This window comes from Carassius carassius, chromosome 30 (genome assembly GCF_963082965.1).
Source record: "Carassius carassius chromosome 30, fCarCar2.1, whole genome shotgun sequence".
NCBI classification, from domain to species: Eukaryota; Metazoa; Chordata; class Actinopteri; order Cypriniformes; family Cyprinidae; genus Carassius; species Carassius carassius.
In genome coordinates, this window is record NC_081784.1 from 28,637,760 (window position 1) to 28,661,912 (window position 24,153).

At 40.2% G+C, this 24,153-nt stretch overlaps 1 protein-coding gene across 1 annotated transcript in view; it reads right to left on the reverse strand.

The window, feature by feature from the left end:
- The window catches only part of LOC132111005 (interferon gamma receptor 1-like), a 124,593-nt gene extending 102,594 nt beyond the window's left edge, over positions 1-21,999 (reverse strand). The window contains exons 1-3 of the mRNA XM_059518166.1: positions 21,852-21,999; positions 2,713-2,830; positions 2,449-2,624 (exon numbers count right to left, since the gene is read on the reverse strand). Coding sequence (XP_059374149.1) covers positions 2,449-2,624; positions 2,713-2,830; positions 21,852-21,921 — 364 coding nt within the window. The 5' untranslated portion in view covers positions 21,922-21,999. The remainder of the gene's footprint in view (positions 1-2,448; positions 2,625-2,712; positions 2,831-21,851) is intronic.
- Positions 22,000-24,153: the final 2,154 nt, after the last annotated feature.

Sequence of the window (24,153 nt, forward strand, 5' to 3'; positions counted from 1 at the left end):
AAAAATTTGATTGTCAAGATAGTCAATTCTTTTTGTATATGGCCAAGTAAGAAATGTAATAACTTCTTCCACTCTACAAATCAATGCTCTAACTGCAGAAATTAAAGTAGTGATTATTTATTTATTTTATATTTTTGGCTGGAAAATGCAGCAAAGCACTAGTGATGAGGGTCTTCACTGAAGTGTGTGTGGAGGTCAATGCTGTTAGATTACGTCATTATGTTATGATGAGTTAACTGATCTATATAAATATAAATCTAGATCAATGGGAGAGTCTTGGAATCTAGATAAGGTTTGTCCAAAAAATAGATTTTGTTTCTAGGCTTTTGGAAAAGAAAAAAAAGTCTCAGAAGGGGTGAGGACCATCGGACATCACTTTTGGCCACTACTATATGGCAGTTCTTTGACTGACTGTCAAGCCATGCTGCAAAAACAAGCCACTTTTATAAGGGATTGTGGGCTTTCCTGGAATTGTTGGAGCCATTGATGGAACTGCTGTTCACATCAGTACTCCAATTGTAAACGAGGAGACCAATAGCAATATACCAATAGAAAACAATTTTAAAACATCAGTAGCTATTTGTGATAATTTTGCTGACTGATTTCTGCTCACTCGCAAATTCTCTCATCATAAACAACAAATTGCAAATGTATGTGCATTGTAATGCTGCGTTCAAGGCAGGTTTTTGAGCCGTAAGTCACGACTTCAAACCACGACTCACGACTTTGTAGCATTCCAGGCAAGTCACGCCAAACTGCATGAGCGCAAGGAATTGTAGCTAGATTATTAATTTTTTTTGCAACGTTATATTGTCCAAAAGTCTATTTATACCATGTATCACTTGCATAAACACTGCATTCATAGGCAATATTATCCGTAGCGGCTGCCATTGTTGTTTCGCAGGCTATGTGACGTCAGATCTGAAAAACATGGATTACGGGTTGCCTAGAATGTGGCACAAGTATAAGAGACTTATTCATCATACAGTGTAGATAGCTTCACTGATTATAATGGGAGTGTTTTTTAAAGTGTATAAACTCATGCAAGGCTGAAGTCAGTGATGATAATGTAAATGTTTTTTGCTAGTTTTCCGTAGCTGCTATTTGAATAACTGAGGAAATGTAAGCATTATAATTAGTAACTTACAATATTTCTATTAAAATGTTATCATATTAAATAACAGCCAAATTAAGAATATTTTAAGACATGACATCCATATGTCATGTCTTGACACCAAAATTGCCCTTTAACCTATGGTGTCTTAAACTGTAGTGAAGGTGACCACATGTGCTCATTTAATACCAAAAATGCACCACAATAAAAAGTGGGCCCATAATGCTCTCATAAGGTCTCATGGATGAGTGTATGTGGAAAAGTCAGTGAAGGAATGGTGGTGATTTCAAACAGCTCTCAAACTAACTCTTTTCTCACACACTGCCAGCACTTAACTGCATGACAAGAAATCGAGAAAAATTAACAAAATTAAACTGATAATGTTTTTACCGGTCTCAGGTATCTGCTGAGGGACACAAACATTTCTGTAGGTATTCAAAGGGATACCAGCAATCTTCCCTTTAAACTTCAGCTCCACACACTGTCCAGCTGTGCTTTCATTCAGGTGGATTTTCATAGTGCACAGCTTGTCCTTCTTCACAAAACATGAGTGTGAAAATATTTGCTGTGGAAGGAGAGTGATTTTAACAATTCAACATCCTAACATGACTAACATTATTTGAAAGGACATGAGCGAGTCTGTGTGACTGCTTTTCTAACCTCATCATGTGTAACTGTGTAGGTAAACCGTTCCTTCAGAATGTCTTGCTTATGAAGAAAGAAAGGGTGCTGAATGGACACTTCAATCATGTCTTTGTGGACAGACGTATTTACAGCTGGGAAGTCCAAAGAGCCTGGAAAAAGAAAAAGCCAATATAAAATAAAATAACAAGAAAAAAGAATCTTGTAGAAGACTAAAGCAAATTAAAATCAACACTACAACAATATATAAAAATATTTGCATTTCTGGAAGGAAATGGCAGCAGAGCTTGCAAGGCAGCAGAACGAGAGTTAAGTCATTAAGGAAGTGCATTTTCTTTTAGGCTCTAATTCGGTAAATGAAATGCTGCTGTATAAGCACGAACACATGATGCAGTGCTTTTCTCATTATAAGGCAGTTGTGTTGTTAAATAGATGCAGTAGAGAAAGGACATATTAAGCAAAAATCAGTAACATCAACACTGACAGCTGAACACTGCTTTAAAGCAAGTCAACACTAGATTTATCAACTACACCAATGGTTTGGGCTGAAACTATACTAAACAATACTTAGAAAACGACTTTTAAAATGTCTGAGAAACACTGATAGTGTTTCATCATCATAGGGCCTTGCAAACACTGTAATAAACAGTAATACTGGTTCCATATGATTAGGTTATACTTGGAGAACTTACATTTAGGGTTTTTCCCTTCAATAAAATCTTGGCTGTAGGTGAATTTAATGGAGACGCTTTCTGATTTCTCTTGCCCATCATGTGCCGTCACCAACACTAAGTAGTTGTCACCCACATCACTGCTGTAGCTGCTGATATCAAGGTACGTCTGAGGGGTGTCAACGGTTTGGGAACCACTAGAGATGAATGGGATAGAAAGATTAAGCAATGTGATAATGAATAAGAAATGAAATAGTATAGTATCAGCTGCTTAGACACACAGACCTTAAATAACCTCCAATCTTTACACTGAATTTCAGCTGTTCGGTTGGGTTACTGTAGTTCCAGTAGAGGACATTCACAAAGTTGTGACAAACAACACTGATGTTTGTTGGAGAAGGAACTGTAGAAAAAAAAGTTAGTCTATTAAAAAAAATCTATTAAGTCTATTATACAAACTCAAATCCTTCCAATATTTCTCAATGGCTGCTGAAAAGTTGAGGCATTTTTAAAACAGACATCCTCTTTTTTAGAAAATCTTAGACTAAATTTTGATTATTGCTTAAACACAATCACTTAATTTTGGACACACATGAATTAATCTTATAATCTAAAAATAAATGTTTAAAATGGGTGTCGAAAACAAACATGTATACATACAGTCATGGCCAAAATTATCGGCACCCTTGGTAAATATGATCAAAGAAGGCTGTGAAAATTCATCTGCATTGTTAATCCTTTTGATCTTTTTTTTCTATTCTCAAAAAATGATCCTTTCATTGGATAATAATAATTTAAAATGGGGGGAAATATCATTATGAAATTAGAAAATTCTAGAAATTCTTATGAGTAAATTATCTATGAAGTATATTCCCATTCATGTTTACAATTTTGAGCACTCCTGCATGATTATAAACATGAAATTATCCAACCATGGCTTCCTGTTTCACAGAAATATAAAGAGGAGGGACAACAAAGCCCAAATTCCCTTAATCATCCATCACAATGAGAAAAACCAACGAATATATATCTGATGTGCAGCAAAAGATAATCGAGCTTAACAAATTGGTGAAGCGGCTTTAAGAAAAGTGCTAGAGCAGTGAATATTCCCATTTCCGCCATCAGGGCAATAAACAATCGACATAAAATGTTACGAAACTGCCTGGAAGAGGACGGGTGTCTATATCGTCCTAATGCATGGTGAAGAGGTCAGTTTGAGTGGCTAAAGACTCTCCAAGGATCATAGCTGGAAAATAACACAAGGTCAAAACAGTACCTACATCATCACATGTTGTTTGGGAGGGTTTCAAGGAAAATTCTCCTAGCTCATCCAAAAACAAACTAAAGCATATTCGGTTATCAGCCATGACTGGAACTTCAAATGGGACTGGCTTCTGTGGTGAGATGAAACTAAAAAATGAGCTTTTTAGCAGCAAACACTCAAGATGGGTTTGGTGAACACAGAGATAAAAAGTACCCCATGTGTACAATGAAATATACAGCTGTATTTTTTATGTTGTGGGCCTATATGTCTGCTGGAGGTCCTGGACATCTTGTTTAGATACATGGCATCATGGATTCTTTCAAATATCAACAGATAAAAAAACATGTATTTAATAATGACATTTTCCCCCATTTTAAATTCTTATTATCCAATGAAAGGATACATTTTTGTGAATTTTTAAAATAAAAGATCAAAAGGATTAACAATGCAGATGAATTTTCATAACCTTCTTTGATCATATTTACCAAGGGTGCCGATATTTTTGGCCATGACTATATATATATATATAAATAATAAAACATGCAGTATACAAGTGTCAAGCTTACAAGGAAACTACTTCAATAACCCCTAAAACCAGCCTGAACAGAGTGAGAGACCAGCTAAAATCAGTAAACCAGCTTAGACTAGAAAAAATAAGCTTTCATATTTCAACACGGTAAATACAGTTATATTACAGTTATACTTCTAATTGTGTTAATAGATTGTATGATTGGTAATGTATAATCTGAGGCTAATCTATTTAAGAGTCATAGTATTAAAATACAGTATATATAGGCCTTAGACAGATGTTTTATTTAAATGATCAACCATCATAATAGCCTGATATTTCAGGTCAGACTAAACTGAGGAAGTGGCTTTAAGCATGTGCCGTCACAGGAAATGCAGGTCTTACTAAATATGAAGACTTAAAAAACATTCAGGCTTGTTCATGGAAGTAACCAGTAACTTTTTATACACTGGTATGCACTGTTACTTTGGTACATTTAAAATCAAAACAAAAGCAAAACAGGGTTCTTAACAAAAAAATACTGAAAATTAAAATAGAAAGAAGTTGCACACCTAGGCTACAAAAATACACAAATACACACAGTCATCTGTGCATGTTTTCATTTTACTTTGGTACATATAAAATTGCTTATTATTATTATTATTATTATTATTAGGGTCAAGCACATTAAAGGTACTTGTGCATTTATTGTATCCATCCGCTGTCTTCTTATTCTTCTTTCTTCATACATGGAAGTCTATGGCCGCCCATAGAACCACTTGTGCAAAAGATATGAAATTTGGCCCACAGATAGAGGACAGTCTCATCATTAGCCACAGCAAATTTGACATCTCTATCTCAAAGTCTCTAGGATCACCCACAGGCCAAATTTGCACTCATGTTTCTGCTAACAACTCTAATATGTTGAGGTCTTGAATCCCTTGGATTCATTGGCTCATGCTGAGTTGAATGCACACCAAAATGTAAATTTCTATTTGAATTTTCCTAAAAACTGGTGCATTTTCACCAATCTTGGATCTGATAATCTTAAGGGTATTCTGTCAAAAAGTTATCAAAACTTTCTGATATAACAAACCATTTTTGTAAAGCAAGTTAACAAATTTTACTGAGTTTATGCAAAAATGCATAAATTCTGACCGAGTAGATTCAGCACAGAACCTAATAATGGTCAAAACATTGTAAAAAAAACAAAAAAAACCTTTCTGCTTATAACTTCTGATCAGGGGTGCGTTTCCCAGAAGCATCGTTAGCCAACTATGGTCACAAGTTCCATCATTACCAACGTAGTTCAACAATTCCCTAAACCGTAGTTCAAACGAACATTCGCAAACTTCATCGCAAAATTGTGTCGTTGGAACGACAGCTCTTAACCTGTGGTTTGAAGCAAGATTCATTGTTGGTTGGTTTTGTCAACGTCATTGATTGCGCCGCACCTGGAATGTATTCTATTCAAAGTTATCGACCCTATGTCCTATTCCTTTAAAAGATTTCACCATCCACTTTGAGTGATTTAAAAGACTTAAAGTTGTGGTTTAAGTTTATTTAAGTTTATTATTGAGCCGGCAGCCATATCACCCTGGAGCCCAAGACCGGTTTCCCACTGAAGCTAAGCAGGGCTGAGCCTGGTCAGTACCTGGATGGGAGACCTCCTGTGAAAACTAGGTTGCTGCTGGAAGAGGTGCTAGTGAGGCCAGCAGGGGGTGCTCACCCTGTGGTCTGTGTGGGTCCTAGCGCCCCAGTGTAGTGAAGGGGACACTATACTGTCAACAAGCACCGTCCTTCGGATGAGACGTTAAACCGAGGTACTGACTCTCTGTGGTCATTAAAAATCCCAGGAAGTCTTTCGAAAGGAGTAGAGGTGTGACCTCGGCATCCTGGCTAAATTCGCCCATTGGCCTTTGACCATCATGGCCTCCTAACAATCCCCATATACACTGATTGGCTTCATCACTCTGTCTCCTCTCCACCAGTAAGCTGGTGTGTGGTGGGCGTTCTGGCGCACTATGGCTGCCGTCGCATCATCCAGGTGGATGCTGCACACTGGTGGTGAATGAAGAGATACCCCCTGACAATGTAAGCGCTTTGATTGCCTAGAAAAGCGCTATATAAATGTAATGAATTATTATTATTATTATTACCTAATTCGCCTTCTTTATTATTATTACAAATTCAGTTAGAAACTATATAGCAGTGTGGCCCTCGCAATTATTATCCCTTTGAAGTGCCCTCTGAAAACATTAATAATGCCGATTGGAACACAGCCATCGTTTCGTTTGTGCGAAGAAACGGAGAGTTTGTCAAGAGAGTTATCTTTGTAAAAACATCCCAAAAGACATATTTCTCATATAACAATATTGGTGAAACAGTGTGTTAGAGGTTTTCACTCATATTAAATATTAACACTTAAATCACAGTATTTTTATAGTAAACAAATGTACCAAAATAAAGTAACAAAAATGTATAAATGATTTTGTTGTTTTTACAGAATTAGAAGATATAATACTCTCTACATGTGTTTGTGTGTGAATGTACACGTACACACGTATGTACACACACACACACACACACACGCTTATATATATACACATATATATATACTCAACTAAAGGATTATTAGGAACACCTGTTCAATTTCTCATAAATGCAATTATCTAATCAACCATGCAATTTTCTAATGAACCAATCACATGGCAGTTGCTTCAATGCATTTAGGGGTGTGGTCCTGGTCATGTTACAGTTGTTAAACCGTGATCTCGGGGTGTTTGCACTTTGTGGTGAAATCTGTGTGTTTCACGCCTGCACTGATTAGCTTGTGGGCGTCTCCATTAATTGTCATCAGCAACAGCTGTCACTCATTACTCATCCACTATATATTGGCTTGTCTCACGTCTTGTGTTTGTGAGATCGTTGTTATTTGTTTAATGTGGTTTCCCTGTCCGTATGCTTTAGTGTTGTATGCGTTGGATGTCTGTGTTACCTTTGAACCTCATCCACTCTTCGCATGTTCACTCAGCCACAGACATTTACCTTCGGCTCTATTCCCCGCAGTTCCTGTGCCATCCTCTCCTGCTGTCTACATGCTGTCATCATTCGGATTACTCACCCTCTCTCCGCCACCATCAGGATACCTCACCTCCTCACCACCACCCGGAGTGTCGTCGTCTCAGCATCATTGTTTATTTGTGTATTTATCTTCATCCCATCTCATTAAACTGTTAATCTCGCATCTGCTTCTTTATACCCACCGTCACATAACAATCAAACCAACATGGAAGCAGCGAGCACCAATACCCTCACAGACTTCATACACCACAGCGTCAAGAGAATGGATCAACAGCAGGAGAGCATCTCGAACACCGGACACGCTGTCCAAGCGCTGGTGGCACAGGTGTCCGAGCTCACCCAGCAGATCCATCAACTCACATCTCCCACTGCGCCCATCGCACCGCCTGCGCCGTCCGTCCCCCGGGAGATTCCCCTGGACCACTTCCGGCCAGAACCGCGACTTCCGGCGCCGGAGAACTATGCGGGTGAGCCAGCGTTTTGCAGAGCGTTCCTAACCAAATGTTCTATGCATTTCACCCTACAGCCCCGCTACTTCGCTACGGATGAATCTTAGGTAGCGTTTACGCTCACATTGCTGAATGACAAGGCTGCCTTATGTGGAACGGCGGTGTGGGAAAACCAACACCCGTGTTGTGCCTCGTTCCACGCCCTTTCCGAGGAGATGAGGAGCGTCTTCGACCAGGCCGCGACCGGCAGGGAAGCCGCTCATCGACTCTCGGAACTCCGGCAAGGCTCTTCCTCTGTCACCGATTACTCCATCGAGTTCCGCACCCTGGTGGCCGCGTGCCAGTGGAACGAGGTGGCGCAGAGGGATAGATTCCTGCATGGGTTATCCGACCGTGTTCAGCTGGAGATCTACCTCCTCGAGCTGCCCCCCACTCTCAACGGACTCATCGAACTGGCTTTACGAGTTGACGCACGGATTAATCGCTTGAGCCGCCAACCCAGTCCTTCAAGATCTACTATCTCTCCTGCCAGGGGGCGCTCTAGTCGAGAGAACGCGGTCGGTCCCGTCGACGACCACGAGCCCATGCAATTGGGTAGAGCTCGGCTGTCCTGGAGGGAGAGGGAACGGCGGAGGTCCCAAGGACTGTGTTTATACTGTGGAGGCTCAGCTCATAACATCTGCTCATGCCCGGTAAAAGAGCCAGCCCGGTAGTAAACTTGAGGCTACTATCGGGTGGGATCTCCGCTGAGAAGTCCTCACCTACATCGACCCTCCTTCCGGTGAAACTGCGGTGGAAGAATCTACATCACAAGTGTCACGCCCTTCTGGACTCCGGAGCCGAAGGTAATTTCATTGATTCATCACTTGCACATCACTTAAACATTCCTGTCCTTCCTGTGTCTCTCGCCATCCATGTCACCGCACTCAACGGCCAGGAACTGCCTCACGTCACGCACCATACAGAACCCATCACACTGTTCACGTCTGGAAACCATCAAAAAACCATATCCTTTTTTCTCATGGACTCCCCTGTTGCTCCCATTGTTTTAGGTCACCCTGGTTGTCCAACCCTCTTCCTCCGCATCGTCCCTACGACTGTGCTATAGACTTAGTGTCAGGTAAGTCTCCGCCTAAGGGCAAGTTATACTCTCTTTCTATTCCTGAGAGGGAGGCCATGGAGAAATACATTTCTGATTCCTTAGCCTCAGGGTTCATCCGTTTTTCCTCTTCTCTGGCGGGGGCGGGGTTCTTTTTTGTGGATAAGAAGGATGGTTCTCTGCGACTTGACTACCGAGAGCTGAACCACATTACTATTAAGAATACCTATCCTTTACCACTCATGTCTTCAGCTTTCGAGAGGTTGCAGGGAGCATCCATATTCACAAAATTAGATTTACGCAATGCTTATCATTTGGTCCGCATCAGGAAGGGGGATGAATGGAAAACCGCCTTTAATACCCCTAGAGGGCACTTTGAGTACTTGGTGATGCCGTTCGGGCTCTCCAACTCGCCCAGGGTTTTCCAAGCACTCGTGAATGACATGTTGAGAGATATGGTAGATCAGTTTATATATGTTTACCTGGATGACATACTGATTTTTTCTTCATCTCTCCAGGAACACGTTCAACACGTCAGACGAGTGCTCCAGAGGTTACTTGAGAATGGGCTTTTTGTCAAGGCGGAGAAATGCGTATTCCATGCACAGTCTGTCCACTTCCTAGGGTATATCGTTTCGTCCGAGGGAATACGTATGGACCCTGACAAAGTTAAGACTGTGATAGATTGGCCATCGCCAGATTCCCGTAAGGCCATACAGCGGTTTCTGGGGTTCGCCAATTTATATCGACGTTTCATCCGTAATTTTAGCCAACTAGCCTCACCTCTGACAGCCTTGACCTCTCCCAGTACTCCGTTCAGGTGGTCGGATGCTGCTGAGGCTGTGTTCACTAACCTCAAGAACTGGTTCGTTTCGGCTCCCATCCTTGTGGCCCCTGATCCCACACGGCAGTTCGTGGTGGACGTCAACGCGTCAGAGGTGGGGGTAGGAGCAGTGTTGTCCCAACGTGCTGCTTCTGACGATAAGGTACATCCTTGCGCGTTTTTCTTACATCGACTATCTCCTGCCGAACGTAATTATGACATTGGCAATAGAGAGTTGTTGGCGGTCAAACTAGCATTAGAGGAATGGCGTCACTGGTTGGAGGGTTCAGGGGTTCCCTTTATTGTTTGGACCGATCACAAGAACTTAGAATACATTAGAACTGCCAAAAGACTCCATTCCAGGCAGGCTCGGTGGGCACTTTTTTTTTCGGTCGTTTTGAATTTACCCTATCGTACCGCCCGGGTTCCAAAAATGTCAAACCCGATTCTTTGTCACGTCTTTTTGATCCCTCCGCCCGTCCCATTACTCCCGAGTGTATTTTGCCTGAGAGATTAGTAGTCTCAGCACTCGTATGGGAGGTCGAGTCGAAGGTCAAGACGGCCTTAGACGGGGTAACGCCTCCGTCCGGTTGCCCACCGAACCGTTTATTTGTACCGGAGGAGTTAAGGTCCGAAGTTGTTCAGTGGGGTCATTGTTCTAATATGGCTTGTCATCCAGGGATAAGTAGAACTAATGGGTTAGTTAGACAACGATTCTGGTGGCCACGTATGGCTCGTGATGTCCACGATTTTGTTTTGGCTTGCTCAGTTTGTGCCAGTGGTAATTCATCTAACCGCTTCTTCAACCGCTGTCTGTCCCTTCGAGACCCTGATCACATATCACTCTAGATTTTGTTACCGCCCTCTAATGGCATGACGGTCGTTTTGACCGTAGTTGACCGGCTCTCGAAGGCGGCACATTTCATTTCTTTGCCCAAATTACCGACAGCCAAGGAGACAGCGGTCACTGTTCTAGATCACGTGTTTTGGCTTCATGGCCTCCCGGTAGACGTGGTTTCGGACAGGGGATCTCAGTTTATATCTAAATTTTGGAAAGAGTTTTGCAAATTGTTAGGAGCGTCTGTTAGCTTGTCTTCGGGTTATCATCCCCAAAGCAACAGACAATCTGAGCGAGCCAACCAAGATTTAGAGAGGACGTTGCAATGTTTGGTCTCCAAGAATCCTTCTTCCTGGAGTCAACAACTCTCTATGGTGGAGTACGCCCACAATTCGTTGCCAGTGTCAGCAATGGGCCTCTCTCCGTTTCAGTGTAGCGTAGGGTACCAACCACCAGCGTTTCCCAGTCTGGAATCTGAAGTCGCGGTCCCCTCCGCTCACGCGTTTGTCCAGAGGTGTCACCACACCTGGACCAGAGCCCGCGAGACTCTGCTCCAGGTGAGGGAGCGCACTAAGGCCAAGGCCGATCGCCACCGGTCAAAGCCTCCCGTCTAGGTCGTGGGTCAAATAGTGTGGCTTTCTACCAGTAACATTCCTCTGCGATCCGTTTCTAATAAATTAGCTCCCAAATTTATCGGCCCGTTCACTATCACCAAAATCATTAGTCCGGTGACAGTCCGCCTCAAACTACCTCCTGCGTACAAGAGGATACACCCCGCCTTTCATGTGTCCAAAATTAAACCTGTGTTTTATGCACGTATTAATCCGCCTACTCCGGTTCCCCCGCCGCCGCGTCTTGTAGATGAGGAACCAACATATTCGGTTAATCGTATTCTGGACTCTAGACGGAGAGGACAGGGATTCCAGTATCTGGTGGACTGGGAGGGTTACGGTCCGGAGGAGAGGATTTGGGTACCTGCTAGGGACATATTGGATCACTCCCTTATTGATGACTACAATCAGCAGGTAGGCCCTTCTGGGAACTCCAGGAGGAGTTCTTAGAGGGGGGGTACTGTCACGGTTGGTAAACCGTGATCTCGGGGTGTTTGCAATTTGTGGTGAAATCTGTGTGTTTCGCGTCTGCACTAATTAGCTTAGACTGGGTGGGCGTCTCAGTTAATTGTCATCAGCAACAGCTGTCACTCATTACTCATCCACTATATATTGGCTTGTCTCACGTCTTGTGTTTGTGAGATCGGTGTTATTTGTTTAATGTGGTTTCCCTGTCCGTATGCTTTAGTGTTGTATGCGTTGGATGTCTGTGTTACCTTTGAACCTCATCCACCCTTCGCACGTTCACTCAGCCACGGACATTTACCTTCGGCTCTATTCCCCGCAGTTCCTGTGCCAACCTCTCCTGCTGTCTACACGCCGTCATCATTCGGATTACTCACCCTCTCTCCGCCACCATCAGGATTCCTCACCTCCTCACCACCACCATGGACTGTCGTCGTCTCAGCATCAGTTTGTTTGTGTATTTATCTTCATCTCATCTTATTAAACTGTTAATCTCGCACCTGCTTCCAGACTATCTTTATACCCACCGTCACAGGTCAAGACAATCTCCTGAACCACCAAACTGAATTTTAGAATGGGAAAGAAAGGTGATTTAAGCAATTTTGAGCGTGGCATGGTTATTGGTGCCAGACGGGCCGGTATTTCACAATCTGCTCAGTTACTGGGATTTTCACGCGCAACCATTTCTAGGGTTTACAAAGAATGGTGTGAAAAGGGAAAAACATCCAGTATGCGGCAGTCCTGTGGGCCAAAATGCCTTGTTGATACTAGAGGTCAGAGGAGAATGGGCCAACTGATTCAAGCTGATAGAAGAGCAACTTTGACTGAAATAACCACTCGTTACAACCGAGGTATGCAGCAAAGCATTTGTGAAGCTACAACACGCACAACATTGAGGAGGATGGTCTACAACAGCAGAAGACCCCACCAGGTACCACTCATCTCCACTACGAATAGGAAAAAGAGGCTACAATTTGCACGAGCTCACCAAAATTGGACAGTTGAAGACTGGAAAAATGTTGCCTGGTCTGATGAGTCTCGATTTCTGTTGAGACATTCAGATGGTAGCAGGCCCGTCGCGACAAGGCAGGCAAACCAAGCAATTGCAAAGACAACGACTAGTTAAGAATAAAATGCAACGACACTATGTGAGTGCCCCTTTGATCGTCAATGCAGTAACGTGTAATGACACTGTTATCGGTATCCCTCTCAAGGGGGCCCCTCTCAGTAGTCGCTGACAGCAGCCAGCCAACCACGTGATCTCTGCTGCCGGCAAAATACAAAACCTCCTTGGCAGTCATGAAGCGGAATTATGCTTCAGGAAGCCAGAATAGAAAGGAAGAGGAGGATAAGAAAAAAACAAGATAGTGGTAAGTGATAAATTACACTGGATAAAATAGCTCTACTTGTCAGTCTTGTACAAATGGTGTAATTTTGCAGCAGGTAGGCTAGAAAAAAATATGTTTATGTTAGCTACCTACCTGACGGCAAATGCTGCTTGTAACGAACAGTTAATGCAACTTTTTTTGAACGGAAGGAATATGGTTACTGTAATATGTTTTTTAACGGGATAAGGAAGACGCAGATCAGAAATCGCATACTGCAAGGAGTCAGCAGTGTTTTGATTTGAGGGCGCGGGCAAACGTAAAGAGAACGTCGTGGCAATAATTAAAAGATAAATTAAATTAATGTTTTGTGTTTAATGTTTAATGTGCATCTCAGAAAATGCTTTATTTAAAAGCCCAACCGAATGGGACTTAAATGCACTTAATTCATCTGTCAACTTTATTGTCATTGTTCACAGTACAAGTACAGACAGAGAAACAATGGGTAATAATCAAATGTTTATTTTTGATGTATGCATTGCATTCTATGCTTTTAAAAAATAAAAATATTTTTTTTCTAAAAAAAGGAAACTTAGTTGTTCATTTTAAGAGACCCAGGAGTCTTATTTTATCTTGCATAATTAATATTGCACTTTAATTAAGCAAAAACACATTTTAACCGATTACTCGCAGATTGTCATCACTCAATGGCTGGATGTCTAAGTGGTGCCCACAGAATAACATAGGTTTCATAGACAACTGGACGAAAAGAGATGGTCTTCATCCCTCCTGGGGTGGCGCCACTCTTCTCTCTAGAAATATGGGAAATAGTCTAAGTGTTTATACTTGACTATCTGGGGCCCAGGTCAGGAAGCAGACAGGCTGGCTAAACTGACCGTCTGCTAGCTGCCTCAAGTCACAGAGGTCAGCTAATTCTCAGCACATAGAGACTCTTTCACCTAGATATCACACTATAGAGACTGTGTCTGTTCCCCGAACTAGAAAATACAAAAAACGTCCAAACCAAGTTAAGATTAACAATTTAATTGAGGTTCAACAAATAAAAAACAGATGCAATATGGATAAACAAATGATAAAGCTTGGCTTATTGAATATCAGATCCCTTTCTACGAAAACACTTTTTGTAAATAATATGATCACTGATCATAATATAGATGTGCTCCGTTTTTACAGAAACCTGGCTAAAACCTGATGATTACATTATTTTAAATGAGTCCTCCCCCCAAGATTACTGTTATAAACATGAGTCACGTCTAAAAGGCAAAGGGGGAGGTGCTGCTTCAATTTATAACGTTTTCAGGATTTCTCAGAGGGCAGGCTTCAAGTATAACTCGTTTGAAGTAATGGTGCATCAGAAAATACATGATGATGATGTAACAGAAACTATGGACTCTCTCTTTTCTAGCACTTTAAATAAAGTTGCTCCTTTACGCTTAAGGAAGGTTAAGGAAAACAGTTTGACACCATGGTATGATGAGCACATTCGCACCCTAAAGAGAGCTGCCCGAAAAATGGAGCGCAGCTGGAGGAAAACAAAACTAGAGGTATTTCGTATTGCTTGGCGGGAAAGTAACATATCCTACAGAAAAGCATTAAAAACTGCTATATCCGATTACTTTTCTTCTCTTTTTAAAGAGAAAACAAACATAACCCCAGGTATTTATTCAATACAGTGGCTAAATTAACGAAAAATAAAGCCTCAACAAGTGTTGACATTTCCCAACACCACAGCAGTAATGACTTTATGAACTACTTTACTTCTAAAATCGATACTATTAGAGATAAATTTGCAACCATTCAGCCGTCAGCTACAGTATCACATCAGTGCACTATAGACCCCTGAGGAACAGTTCCAATCATTCTCTACTATAGGAGAGGAAGAATTGTATAAACTTGTTAAATCATCTAAACCAACAACATGTATGTTAGACCCTATACCATCTAAGCTCCGGAAAGAGGTGCTTCCAGAAGTCATAGATCCTCTTCTGACTATTATTAATTCATCATTGTCATTAGGGTATGTCCCCAAAACCTCCAAACTGGCTGTTATTAAGCCTCTCATCAAAAAACCACAACTTGACCCCAAAGAAATAGTTAATTATAGACCAATCTCGAATCTCCCTTTTCTGTCCAAGATACTAGAAAAGGTGGTATCCTCACAATTATATTCCTTCTTAGAGAAAAAGGGTATATTTGAGGATTTCCAGTCAGGATTTAGACCGTATCATAGTACTGAGACTGCTCTCCTTAGAGTTACAAATGATCTGCTCTTATCATCTGATCGTGGGTGTATCTCTCTATTAGATTTATTGGATCTTAGTGCTGCATTGACCACAACATTCTTTTGCATAGACTTTAACACTTTGTTGGCATTAATGGAAGTGCATTAGCATGGTTTATATCGTACTTATATGACCGCCATCAGTTCATAGCAGTGAATGAAGATCAGAGGTGGGTAGAGTACCCAAAAACTGTACTCAAGTAAAAGTAAAAGTACTTCTAGAAATATTTACTCAAGTAAAAGTAAAAGTACTAGTCTTGAATAGTTACTTGAGTCAGAGTAAAAGAGTATTGGATAAAAAATCTACTCAAGTAGTTAGTTACTAGTTACTTTGGGTCATATATACTGAGCCTATTTTTATTTAGATATATAGATAAAATGTATGTAATGTATGTGTGCGTGTATAAATGTATATATTTCATCAGCCTTTACTCCAATTTATGTAATTTATTATAAAACCCTGTGTGTTTACTTAAGTACCAGATATAGGTGTCATGCCATAACATATTTTTAATACGACTGACTTTATGGGGAAGTCGTGGCCTAATGGTTAGAGAGTCGGACTCCCAATCGAAAGGTTGTGAGTTCGAGTCCCGGGCCGGCAGGAATTGTGGGTGGGAGGAGTGCATGTACAGTTCTCTCTCCACCTACAATACCACGACTTAGGTGCCCTTGAGCAAGGCATCGAACCCCCAACTGCTCCCCGGGCGCCGCAGCATAAATGGCTGCCCACTGCTCCGGGTGTGTGCTCACAGTGTGTGTGTGTGTTCACTGCTCTGTGTGTGTGCATTTCGGATGGGTTAAATGCAGAGCACAAATTCTGAGTATGGGTCACCATACTTGGCTGAATGTCACTTCACTTTGGGAAAGTCGTGGCCTAATGGTTAGAGAGTCGGACTCCCAATCGAAAGGTTGTGAGTTCGAGTCCCGGGCCGGCAGGAATTGTGGGTGGGGGGAGTGCATGTACAGTTCTCTCTCCACCTTCAATACCATGACTTAGGTGCCCTTGAGCAAGGCACTGAACCCCCAACTGCTCCCCGGGCGCTGCAGCATAAATGGCTGCCCACTGCTCCGGGTGTGTGCTCACAGTGTGTGTGTTCACTGCTCTGTGTGTGTGCATTTCGGATGGGTTAAATGCAGAGCACAAATTCTGAGTATGGGTCACCATACTTGGCTGAATGTCACTTCACTTCACTTCACTTTCATATTAAATGTGAATTTAACATTGAAAGTTAATGTGATATAAATATTGCTACTAATCTTTCATTGTTCAGAAAGAGAGCAAATAACATTTACATTATTAAAGATCATTTTCACTGACAGTCTAGATTTCAATCACTCTCAGAAACTCCCAAAAAAAAATCAAAAAAATCACTGAAACTGTTAACACTGTGAAATCAATATCTTAATTAAAGATTCGTACACACATCTGCACGTTGTTGTTTCTGACGAGAGAATTCACCAGAAAGAGGTATTCAGTCAGTGAGTGAGTGAAGGAAGCACCGGCATTTTAGCGATGACTCATCTGAACACCTCTGATTGGCCAATGCTTTAATAAGCTCAAAAGAATCATGTGTGATTGGTTATAATGCGCAGCGCTGTAAAAACACATCTATTTCTGGCTTAGCGCCAGTAAGCGATCACAGATCTGAATTTAGAGCTGATGATATGACTTGCTGAACGTACTCGCACCGGTGTTATTGTATTAAAATTAATAAAATCTTAATCGGCTATTTTTTGTCTCTTGGAAGCTGCATTCAACTTGACTCCCCTCTCTTATAAGCCACACACGTGCAACAAACTAATGTCACAGTGGTATCGTGTACTGTAATCGAATGTAGCCCAAGTTATTACCTGTTAAACAGTAGACAGCACACGCGGTGTTCATCTAATAAGGATCTCCATCGCTACCAAATAATAGCCTTTGCAGATTTGCTTTCAATTCAGTGCAGTTCCATAGCCACGTTTTCAACGCTCTTTCTGTTCTTAAACGTTACAACTCTGAGTGAACCACTTCATACGCTCAGCGCGTGCGGCAGGGAACTGAACGACTCATTCAAACTGATTCATGAACCAATTCACTCGTTTGCCAATTGGTTTGATCAAGCCTTTGAACAGAATTGACTCAAAAGAATGAATCATTCGCGAATGGGCATCGCTCATTGCCCAGAGAAAAGTAGACGGCACGTTTGGAATAAACTGAAGCATTTATAACATTTATTACATTAAGATAAAGTAACGAGAGGAGCGTCGCCCATAGTAACGAAGTAAAAGTACAGATTTTTCCCCAAAATTTACTCAAGTAAGAGTATAAAGTACCCATCTTTAAATATACTCCGAAAAGTATTAGTTACCCCAAATAATTACTCAAGTAAATGTAACGAAGTAAATGTAACTCGTTACTACCCACCTCTGATGAAGATGTATCATATCGTCATATCACAAGGGCAGTATGGAGTACCTCAAGGCTCAGTACTAGAGCCGCTACCCTTCACGCTTTATATGTTACTCTTGGGAGATATCATCAGGAAACATGGTGTTAGCTTTTAATGTTATGCTGATGATACTCAGCTCTATATTTCTTCGCGGCCCGGTGAAACACACCAATTTGAAAAACTAATGGATTGCATAGTCGATATAAAAAACTGGATGACGAGTAATTTCTTACTGCTAAATTCTGAAAAAACAGAGGTGTTAATTATAGGACCTAAAAACTCTGCTTGTAATAACCTAGAACATTGTCTAAGACTTGATGGTTGCTCTGTCAATTCTTGTCATCAGTTAGGAACCTAGGTGTGCTATTTGATCGCAATCTTTCCTTAGAAAGCCACGTTTCTAGCATTTGTAAAACTGCATTTTTCCATCTCAAAAATATATCTAAATTACGGTCTATGCTCTCAATGTCAAATGCAGAAATGTTAATCCATGCATTTATGACCTCAAGGTTAGATTATTGTAATGCTTTATTGGGTGGTTGTTCTGCACGCTTAGTAAACAAACTACATCTAGTCCAAAATGATTTATATATCATCAATGGGAGAGTCTTGGAATCTAGATAAGGTTTGTTCAGGAAATAGATTTTGTTTCTAGGCTTTTGGAAAAGAAAAAGTCTCAAAAGGGGTGAGGACCATCGGACATCACTTTTGGCCACTACTATATGGCAGTTCTTTGACTGACTGTCAAGCCATGCTGCAAAAAACAAGCCACTTTTATAAGGGATTGTGGGCTTTCCTGGAATTGTTGGAGCCATTGATGGAACTGATGTTCACATCAGTACTCAAACTGTAAACGAGGAGACCAATAGCAATATACCAATAGAAAACAATTTTAAAACATCAGTAGCTATTTGTGATAATTTTGCTGACTGATTTCTGCTCTCGCAAATTCTCTCATCATAAACAACAAAGTGCAAATGTATGTGCATTGTAATGCTGTAGGTTTTTGAGCCGTAAGTCACGACTTCACACCACGACTCACGACTTTGTAGAATTCCAGGCAAGTCACGCCAAAGTAACTAGTAAATATTTATATTAAAATATGTTCATGTTAAATAAAAATTCAGTCATATTAAAAAAAATGTTGAGACATGACATCCATATTCTACTTGACTAAAAACATATATTGTGTAATTAATATATTACACTAATATTAGGCTGCTTTAGTTTAAAAGTTTAAAATAGAACTCAATTCATTCATGCCCACGTGACAATTTCATGTGCACATGCGAAAGTTTGTGTATTTTTTATTTTTGCAAATGCAATCTCCCTTTAGGGGCTCCATAAAAAAAGCAACCTTTAAAAAAAATTTAAGACTTGCAAATATGTCTGAGAACACTCCACCATTATGGAGAAGAGAAATTTAGAAAGCAGAAATACAGTTTTGCTCGTAAGAAATAGTTTAGTGCTGCTAACAGAGTGCTAACGGTTTAGTTTAGATGGGAAAGTATAAGAATATACAGCCATGCCACAGAACCGAGATCACACAAACTTTTTTCATTTCTCCCATCCTATTTTGTTATTCTCCATTATTGTCTTCTGATCAGGGCTCTGTCGTACATGTCCTGGGTGCAGGGGTTTTATAACAGCAATAATCCACTGAAGGTTGTTGCTTTGTTTGTGTTGCTTAATTCTTATTATGACTTCAACCCGAGAGTGACAGAGTAACACATCCATGTACACTAACAAACAAGGTTTAAGGTCACACACTGATTTGCAGCTGTAACCACGTGTGATCAGTGACGTTTTCAGACCCGCTCAGATCAGACCTAACTGTGGCTTTACTGAGACAAAAGTGTGAAAATAAAACCAAAGACTACGCATTGCATTCTTGAACTGTACTCAAAACCTGGCCAGAAATTTCAGCATGTGACTGGCTGAACACAACAAGAATAGAGAAGGGAGAGATAAGAGAGAGATGTGAAGGAATGATAAGAACAACAGGAAGGAAACGAAAGAGAGGTTCAACGCGCAAACACAGAAGAAGAAAAACGTACAACCATTGGAATTCTAAACCAAAACATTAATTCACTCATTATAGAGACATACTGCAAACTGATACTAATGACTTCAATAAAGATATATATACCTGCTAAAGTCAAACGTGTGGGAATCTAGCTGAAAGCCATGTGACAATCTGCCATTAGAGCAAGAGAAATGCAAGATCCAGATAACAGATCTTCAGACGCAGAAATAAATAGAAATACTAAGGTGTTTATCATTTACATATATTTGAGTGTAGCCTATATGGTTTACAGATTTGTTAGGCATAAAGTAAACACTTAAAATATGCTTTACTGTACATAATAACTTGATAATCAACACTGACTCCACTTCCGATTCGTAAATGATATAGAGCTCTATTTCTCTCTTGCAGACGCTCATAAATCGATTAGCGTGCTGATGGACTACAGAAAGAGAGCAACACAGACATCCACTTTACCAGCCACCTTGTTTCGGGAATACTCTGTCTAGAGAGAGTCTAGAGAAGAAGAAAAAATATTAAGCCATGAACCTAGCAGTATTTGGAAAAGAAAGAAAAAAAACTGTGTGCCTCAAATATTTTATGAGAGACTGCAAATTATAATGCTATTAAAATATTACCAATATATATAACAATAATTTAAGTGTATTGGCAAGTCATTTGCCAATGATCAGAGCCCTGATCAGAAGACAATAATGGAGAATAACAAAATAGGAACAACATTTTTTAGGAGACCCCGGGGAAGACCTAGGACACGCTGTAGAGACTCTGTCTCCCGGCTGGCCTGGGAACGCCTCGGTGTCCCCCCAGAAGAGCTGGAGGAAGTGTCTAGGGAGAGGGAAGTCTGGGGTTCTCTGCTTAGACTGCTGCCCCCGCGACCCGGCCCCGGATAAGCGGAAGAAGATGGATGGATGGATGGATGGATGGCAAGTCATTTTGAGCAGTGGTTTTCTCACAGAACTGCACATTTTTTTAAGCTTTAAGATAATATACAGTTAAAGTTGAGAAGTAATGTTTTAATTAGTGTTTTGGCTGGCTCAAACAGATTAAAAAACTCATTCTTATTTTTTAGCTGATTTTATTATCTGAATCTTTAGGCAGAAACATATGTCTTTTGTAAAAACTTTGTGATGCTAACTAAAATATTTTTATATTTACTGGTATTTAATAAGAAGCAATTGTATTTATTTTTTTTGTTATTATTTTTATGCCCACTAGACACTTTTCACACACACTGCTGTGTACATAATCCCACAAAAGACTCAAATATGTGTTTACATGCTCATGCACTTCAAATCAACCTGCACTATTCCTCAGCCACCTGCTTGACTTACAATATTTCTCTTAGCGCATGTACAGTATTATGGGAAGCATTCATATAGTCTATATATTTTTCCTTTTCAGTCTATGTAGAAGTAAACATTTATATATAGTATATTCATATTCAAATCTGTAGGTTAGTTTGTGTATAGTACAGTGTTTATGTGTAGCTTTTGTAGTTTGTATAGTTTGTTTTTAGCTTATACATAGGTTAACATTTATATTTAGTATTTAAAGTCAAAATCTGACATTAGGCTTCCCCTTCCCCCAGAAAATAATACTTGTTTTTATTTTTTTTTAAGCGGAAAAGAGGAAAAGGAACATTTTTGTTACATTACAAATAAATCTCCACAATTTTTTGGCTCCCTCAAGACTGAAAACAACAGCAGTAAAACTGAAAGGGGATCTTTAACTGATATTGAACAGGCCAATACACTGATTTACAGGCTCATCACAGTATACAAGTTCTCTAAATAAACGTTTTAAACAACCAAATGTGAACTAGTTTGAATCCCAAGGGATTTGAAATTTAGTTTAAGACTATACAACTGTTAATATAATATAATATTTTCTAAAAAAAAAAAAAAAAACCTTTCTGGCATGGGAATCATAATTGTAAAACACTACAGTATATCCAGTATGTTCCTGTGAATTCAAACAGACCTGCTATCAGAAACTATCTGCGCATTTAAAAAATATAAAATAAGCGATTTTATAAAAATGCACTGTTTAGAATGCCATTTATTTTAATATTACATGAACGCATGCTTCATATCTTGTGGATACACAAGATCGGACAGATAAACTGATACAACGACGTGCCACCGCATGAGAGACTTCAGCAATAGGCTACTCACCAAAACCAAAGACTCCTGCGAACAGTAATGAATGAAACACAGCAAACTCAAATACAAGATGCTTCGGCATTGTGTTAAATCGGTTTTCTAAAACGGTGCAGGGCGATTTCAGATGTCTTTCCTAAACCCAAGCAGCATTTCGTGAGTCGGCTCGGTGTATGTCTCTACTCGCTTGCTCTCATTCATTCTGGACTCGCTCTTGATAGGTTGCCAAATATTGCCTTATTGTCCGACAAAGCAATAAGGCGATCGGTTCGTGCTTTAATACATTATATATGGATCATTTCTTTATTATATATAGATATATATACAGGGTGCGATTTGAGAAAAAAAAAGAGAGGGGGGGGGGGTGTTTTGAAACATTTTAATTTATAAAAATAAATAATGAGAAAAATGAACTAGATGACTGTCATGTGCTAATTAGCATATTTATGACGTAAGTGCGTCGTATTGTATTGCCTCCCGATGCTCACATACTGCAATTTAATTTAGCCATTTAATTTAATTCTCAATAAAACTGTTTTTATTAATATATTTAAATGTTTCTGTTGTCAGACAATGAATGAATATTATAATGACTGAAACGCGGTCCATTAAGACTACATATAACCAGCTCTCAAACATTAATCTGCACTAATGAAATCAAATACACATACGATAAAGTCAGTGGTTGTGCTGTGACTGATGTCGGCTATACTTGCTTGTAAAATAGAGTTAGAAGCAACAGAATATCTTTTTTTTAACTGAAATACTGCTCCTCTCTGCGCTCGCTGAACACATCAGATGCAGAAAGAGAGGCTCGTGCTGGGAAAGCAATAGTATCTCGGAAAGAGAGACCTCGCGCTCGTGCAGCAGCACCAGAGAGTCTCAGAGACTAAATAATGCTTGCCCAAAAAGTCGCTAGATTTGTCGCTAGTCGCTAAACCTAGCGATGAAGACGCCAAGTTGGCAACTCCACTGCCCAGCGGACCGGTTTCAACTGTCTCGCAAGTGTTGATAGGCTATTACTCGTGAGGTGTAACCAATCAGATAGCGCCGTGGGCGGGACATTGAGCAAGTCTGCAGAGTGGTGAATACAGAGAGGCTGCGCGCGTGCGCGGCAGCTATATCAGAGCCAGCCAAAGTAACACATTTTAAAATAAAATTGACTTTAATCAAACCACGGAACTCGTGATAAGTTTTGTGAGCCGTATCGCCACTAGTGTAGTAGCACTGATCACTTTGAGGGGGGGATAAATTTATCCCCACCAAGGATAGAAATAATTAAGCAGAGGCAGGGATACATTGACCAGAAAGGGGGAAATCCCTTTTTTTTTCTAAAATATGAATATATATTTTTTTTTTTTTTCTAAAATATGAATTCTGACATGGTGAAACGTTGTATTTTGATATTTTTGATTTTTAAGAAATCTGGCAACCCGGTAAAAAAAAACATCGGGTGCTTTCCACCTTTGCTGATAAATTACAAAGTACCATATCAGCCCTCAAGCAAAACGCTCTCATGAAAGTCATACCTGAATGCCTGGTAACACAGCAAATAGAATACACATAATCCATTTTATTAGGGAGAGGGCCTTTACTGACAGACTTTTCCTGCGGTAAAAATTTCTAAGTGTGGTCAGTTATTTTTAGAAGTCCTGTTTAGTTTAAAACATTTATCTACTGTTATTGCCAAGGAAAAGTTTATTTAACACACATTGATCCAATGGCCTGCAACAGTGACTGTTAGTGACTGAGTGACAATGTGTGGCAAACCTTGGATGGGTCAAATGCAGAGAACCCATTCTGAGTATGGGTTACCTATTGGCAAACGTGATGACTGTGAAACTCGTGTATTAGATAAAATCAATACAAGTTTTAAATAGGAAAAATATCCAAACACTTTGGTCATTTTTCAGCGAGATTGTAACGATCTTATCAGATTCAATAATCAATGCTAAGCTAAGCTAAAAGTGTTACCTTACCGCACATGAGGCCGTTTAACCGACATGTCAAACAACCAGTCATAGTTCATTTCAGGGTGTGGAAATGTCACCACAATAACAGACCGGTGTGTAAAACTCTCGGAAGAATTTTAAGGATTCTATGCCGCAAACATTAAATAGTTCATATACTTTTGAGAATCCAGCATGTAGTTGATTCCAGAAATCCTGTATAATTCAACCAATCCGATAATGACTTCAAAACTCCTGAACTCTTTACACTTTTGTTTTCCATATGCATCAGAAGTTCAGCCAATGGTCCATGGGTGTGACGTCTGAGGCTGAGACTACCGCCAGACCCGGAGATCAGCTGAATGGAT